Source organism: Coffea eugenioides, chromosome 2 (genome assembly GCF_003713205.1).
Source record: "Coffea eugenioides isolate CCC68of chromosome 2, Ceug_1.0, whole genome shotgun sequence".
Classification (NCBI taxonomy): domain Eukaryota; kingdom Viridiplantae; phylum Streptophyta; class Magnoliopsida; order Gentianales; family Rubiaceae; genus Coffea; species Coffea eugenioides.
Window position 1 is genome coordinate 26,168,482 of NC_040036.1, and position 6,000 is coordinate 26,174,481.

The 6,000-nt window shown below is 35.3% G+C and overlaps 1 protein-coding gene across 1 annotated transcript; it reads right to left on the reverse strand.

Moving 5' to 3' along the window:
* Window positions 1-2,465: 2,465 nt before the first annotated feature.
* LOC113759338 (carotenoid cleavage dioxygenase 7, chloroplastic) lies at window positions 2,466-6,000 on the reverse strand. Its single transcript, XM_027301904.1, has 7 exons — window positions 5,208-6,000; window positions 4,910-5,038; window positions 3,984-4,115; window positions 3,595-3,870; window positions 3,431-3,510; window positions 2,921-3,244; window positions 2,466-2,630 (listed from the first exon to the last, which is right to left on the reverse strand). The coding sequence occupies exons 1-7, from the start codon at window positions 5,968-5,970 to the stop codon at window positions 2,466-2,468; spliced, it is 1,869 nt and encodes a 622-aa protein (XP_027157705.1). The 5' UTR covers window positions 5,971-6,000.

The window sequence follows — 6,000 nt, forward strand, 5'->3', positions numbered from 1 at the left end:
GTGGATATGGCATTTAATAAATAGTTTTTAGGGTTAAAGAAAATCTATTCTTTTTTTATTTTTTTCAATTTAGTGGACAAAAAAACCGTCGGTTCAATTCGATTCACACGGTTTGAACGGTTCAATCCGATTTTTAAGTCTAATTAACCCAAAATATGAATCGAACCGAAGCTACAACTGATTTACGGTTCGATCGATCCGATCCGATTTTCAAAACATTATCTTCTACTTACCCTTCCTAAGTTTGTGTTGCTATCTATCATTTTTTTTTCACTCTTTTTACAGGATTTGAAAGGTATTGTAAGCTAGAATTTTTGAAGAGACATATTTCATCTTGTTATTAAGGTAATGAATTAGTTATTTTATATTATTTTTTGCTTGAAATCAAATCTATTTGCTTTTTTATTCAAAGTCTTTTGTACAAAAATTTTTCTATCTATTTTTGAAATTCACGTTGTTTTGTTGGTTAAATTTAAGAAATTTTGTTTAATTGGATATATCAACAATTAATTAGGCCTTCATATGACTTAATCTCTTTATTTTTTTTTCCTGAATTGATAAATTAAAATTACTTGCTCTACATGTTGTTAACTAAGATTTTGTCGAAGTGTTGTTTTGAATTCTTTGGTTAACATTCTTTTAGGTACATACTATTGGAACTGTGATTTCAATGATTAAATTTACTTGCTTACAACTTCCTTTTTATATGTAGATTTGTATTCCAAATTAAGTTTCTCAATATTTTATATTTCCTATCTTTAAAATTACTTGGATTAGATGGCATGTTAATTGTGTATGTCAATTAATGGTTTAAATGAGTGATCTACAATGTCTTACAATTGTATATATTTTTAGATTAATGATTTTTCATGCTTCTTTTTGTGTTATACCTTTTTGCTTTATGTATGGACTGGTAATCGTATCTTAACTAGCTATTGAATCCAAATATAAGAAGAGAAAGAAAGAAAATCCAAATACCCGTATTTACTTATTATTATGTTTTAAACTTGAAAAGCACATTCTTTATTTGGTTTTTTGTGACATGAATATTTGATGATCCAATTATTCAAGTTGCCAAAGAGGGTGGTGAGAAATGAAAGTCTAAAATTGAACAAAAATTGAGTGCACTTTTGATATGCTTGAATTTATTGTCTATTAATTATACGAAAATAGTTTATCAATTTCAAATGATTTTGATATTTCAAATGCTTTGGTTGGCTTGTTTGGACAAAGCTGTAGGATTCAAAGCAAAATAAAGGGAAAGCTACTTGGAATTTAATGATAAAAATAATGCTGAAAATGAAGATGTTAGTGTTTCATTTGCAAAAGCATTGGTAAGAACAGTGCTTACTCTCTAGCTCTTTGGCCTTATTAATTTTTTGATTTTCCTTATAGTGTCATTCTAAACTTGTTTTGCTTTTTCAAGATGAAGAAAAATCATCTTATAAAGAAGTCAAGGAAGAGATTATAATTTACACTGCCTTTAATATAGTACCATTTAATTATTTTTGGCAAAATTAAAGGTAAAGTTCTATTATTAAAGGTAAAGTTGTGGAATATGTAGATTTCAACTCGTTACCATATTATACATTTCCAATTTCTTTAAAAAAATTTTGAGAACAATGAAACTACAATTTTATTATTTACAAGTTTTCAAGACAGGTACTCACTCCCCTAGCATCTCAAGATAAAGTTTCTTTCCATGTAAGCTTAAAAATTCTTTATGTAGCTTTTTATATATATATATATATACTGAATTTGCAATTCAAATGGATTCCTGGCTATAAATTGGGCATACATCCATTTTTTTTTAATATAAACATCATATCATTCGTAAAATCTACACTAATGACAAAATATACATCAGACGTACCACAAATATATCAAATGTGAAGATGTGTGGGATAAATTGGGCATGGATTGGATCAATTTAATCCGTATCATTTTTTGCAAATTTAGTACATGAGAACCTAGTCAAGGTTTCATTTGGATTCAATCATTACCCGAGGTTTTTTTTGTTTTTTTGGGTTATCTAAGTAACCTTCAATCCGAAACCATCTCATGCTGGTGCCTAGTCAAGTATGAACACATTAGCTAAACTCCCATGAGAAAAGCTCCCTTGAGAAGAGGGTATTTAAACATTTTGCCATAAAGTACAATAGATTTCGTACACATTTTTCACATCCAAATAATTTGGAGCAGTTCAGTTTCAATTCAATAACAATTCCAAGAATGAACCAGAAGCAACCTTGAACGTGGCTAGATGGTTGAAATCTAAAATTTCCAGCTACTCTGTCTTTGTTAGCTAAATGCTCTCTCTCTCTCCTTATACCTGCCTGAATGTGGTCAAATTCTATCTGTACAAATATTTATGGACATATCTATTTATGCTAACAAAGAATGAGCCATGTCTCCCTCTCTGTTGCCTCGCATGATGGAGATTGTTGTTGGACAGTTGGACTTGGTTAATTACCAAAGCCACAATCCCCTGCAGACTCCCAAAATCCATGAAAGCCAAGAGGAAAGTTTAAGTGTCTTGGAACTTCAACTCTAGCAACCAGTGCATTGGTCTTCCCGATCAGTTTGGAGTCCAAAATAACAAGATAGCACCTTTGTGTCGAAACTGCATACTGCAAAATTTTACAAACAGAAAATCCCTCAGAAGTTTGAGCAGATGCAAGATCCTTGTCACAAGGTTATAATGAAACAAGTGCCTTATTTTTTTAGTGACAAGAGATATATGGTATCGTTTTTATTTCAAATAAGCTAATCCTTATGTGTTAGGCTAATAAAAATCGATATTCTATTGAGAACTGTTTGCAAGAGTCGGTCTAGGGAATCTATAACAAGAAAGAATGCGTCCAAAGTAGCATATGGGATCCCACGTTCAAGATAGGTAAGAATTTGGAAAAATACTCACTTCCACCACAAGGAGATAGCCATCATCTTCTCCTCCTCCTCCGGTTCCTTTCGGTACAAATATTGGCTCACCAATGAATCTCCGTCTGGTTGTAGACCAAGTGGAAATGGATTTATCTCTAACATTGAGTTTCACCACAGTGTCAAAGGGAAAATGTGGTAAAGCTTGACGGGAGCCAGACGAAGTTGCTGCATACACAAATGTGTTCTTGCAGCCTGAGAAATCCTGATTAATCGCAGGAAAATCTGATGGTTTCCTCCATTCGTTCAAATCGTTTACACTACAGTTTTGACAATCCCCACTTGCATCCAAACTTACTGATACCTGCATTAAAGCATTATAACTTGCTTTAGCAAAATTGTTCCACCTTGATGATAATTTAATTCCCTGATGGTGGAAAAAGAACTTACTGATTTACTTACATAATTAATGTTACTTAAATTTGGTATCACTTCCCTTTCACTTTTTCAAAAGAATATATTGCGTAAGCTAGAGAGAAAGATATCAAACCTGAACAAGATGAGGCAATAATTTATCTTGATCTGCATTCATCATGGAAGGGTCCAGTTTTCCACTTTGCCAGTCGTACCCTGGACGAAAATGGGCAAAGAATTTTAAGTTGCATCTCTTGCCACTCGTATGATAAAGCGAAATAATTTTCAAACATCACTTACCAAACATCTTTTGGAAATTGAACCAACGATAGGAGCAACCACTTGCTTGAATTTGAATCTTGGAACTTCCATTCTCATCCCTTTCTTCTTCAAAAGCATTTCCAACATGAAGCACCCACATTTGTGAAGGAGCTTCTATGGGAATTTTCCAGTCTCTTTCTCCATTTGATTCACTTGGAAATCGAGGGAGCATGTAAATGGGAGATGTGGGCTTGCTAGCATTTAGTGACAGTGCAGATATCATAGGAGATAGTCCACATACTGCTGTCATTGATCCTGAAAATTAATTAGATGCCAAAAATACTTGTGTGTTAGATTGATTAATTAGTGCGTTGAAGTTCTTGTGAGATTCAAAACTAGATGATTGGAGAAGGGGCAATAGTATATACCAGCAACATCCAGCTTGATGCGATTGCCAAATAATATGTAATAATTATCAGTGAAGGCCCAGTCATGAATCATCAGATGGTCTGGAATGTTGAATTCTTGGCTTTGCAGCAACGTGAAATTCGAGTCGAATTCTAGAGCAAATAACAAAAACGAATGAGTTAATTGCAGCTGTTCTTGTGACTTAATTCAATAAACTAAAAAATTGTGAATCCTTTTTTTTTTTTTTGGTGGTAAGTGGGAGGTCCTGACCAACATACATACTCAGGTGAATTAAACATGGAGTTGGAGAAGAAAAAAAGGGGAAAAAAAAAGGCGAAGTTGGAAATACCTTAAGATTCACAAACGTAACAAAATGCTTATGCCCAGGATTTTTCCGTATGTTTAGCTTGTTATCTACATATATACGATAACCATCATACTTCTCTTAGTTTCCATTGCAAACGTTGACATTGAAAAAGAAATGAATTGTCACCGAAATAAGTCTTATCCACTCTATAGTATTCTTCTTATCGTTACATCTTGTCAAATTCAGCATACAACGACATTCAGTAGTTGAAGTGAAGTCTTGATAATTATGTACACGCCAGAGACGATAGTCCTTGTCATTCTTACTTGTGAAGTTGCAACTTCTAGGTTCAGTTTATCAAGAGGGAAAAGAAATATATGATGAAGATGAGCTCGTTTTCAAAAATAATCCACAAAAACTTGAAATTACGAATCATACAGTCATTTATATTTTCACTACTCTTTTTCTTTTTTGCTGTGTACTTAATTTTCATTGACGTAATGAAACTATGATAGTTTTCACGGCAATATTCATCAGAAGAAGAAAAGTTTTTACGACAAGTTGTGGAGTTATTGGTGAACATTCTGAAAACAACATACATATCACTATCTGGTCGCTGTACCACTTCTCAGTACATACCGTAGAAGGTAAAATTACTTCGTGGCAGAAGCATGTCCTCTGCGTTGCATGACATGATGAGTAGCCTCTTCCTCCGGCCATCAATCTTGTAATGGGACAATAATCGTTTCGGCGGCATCTTGAATACTCCTGGACCAGCAGTTGATACCAAATTGGCAAAAGTCTAATGAAGTAGGTTATTATAGTCTAATACTAGTTTTGATTCCAAAATAGAGAAGGAAAGAAAAGAGAAGGCTAATGAGGAGATTGATTAATGTTGTTGGATAAAGTTGCTTGTTGTGTAGCTCTAGGTGCTTACCATATAGTATAGGTTTCAAGATTTCTGCAGCTACATCCCAAACGTCCACCTTTGGTGTTGCGTCTTCATCTTGCAGCAATTTGTGGCGGCCATTAATTATGTCAAATCTCCCAAGAGTATCAAGCGTAGTAGATTCAATCTCATAAGGATCACCACCTTCCCACAAACAAAACAGTCTTCCAGCCCATCTCAGCACACTTGTATTGGCGACATTTTTCATTACCTTGGTATTTCCAACCATGTTTCCACCTTTCAAGACCGAAAACGGACCACGATGAGTGAATCGCCACTGGCCGGTGATGCGGTCGCACTCCTCCACCTGAGCCTCGGTCTGGATGTACCTAGCCATGAACTCCACTTCTCCTCTAGCCCCATCAATCTTAAACGTTCTGAGGTACCCGTGACCGTCCAGAGGGTGCACCGTGGAGCCGTGATCATCGGTGAAGAGCCCCGGTCCGGTCAGATAATACGTTCCTAAAGGGAAGTCTTGTGGGATTTTGCCTTCAACAATGCGAAGGGTGATGGGCTCAGCTGTTTCTGAGCGTTGTGAAACAAAGAGGAATTGGTAGTCCCAGAAGGCAGCCACTTTGTCATCTACCAGTTGAGGATGATGATCGGGAGGTGCTGATGAAACTTCTGGACTCGGTGCAGTGATTGAGATGGCTTGTGGAACATTACTTGGCAATGAAATATTGGGAATTGGAGGTAGCTTTGCTGGTGAAATGAACTTTGGTGGGATGATATTCTGAGCCTTGGCCTGCATTTTGGCTTCGCTTGAAGAAGGGTGGCAGTT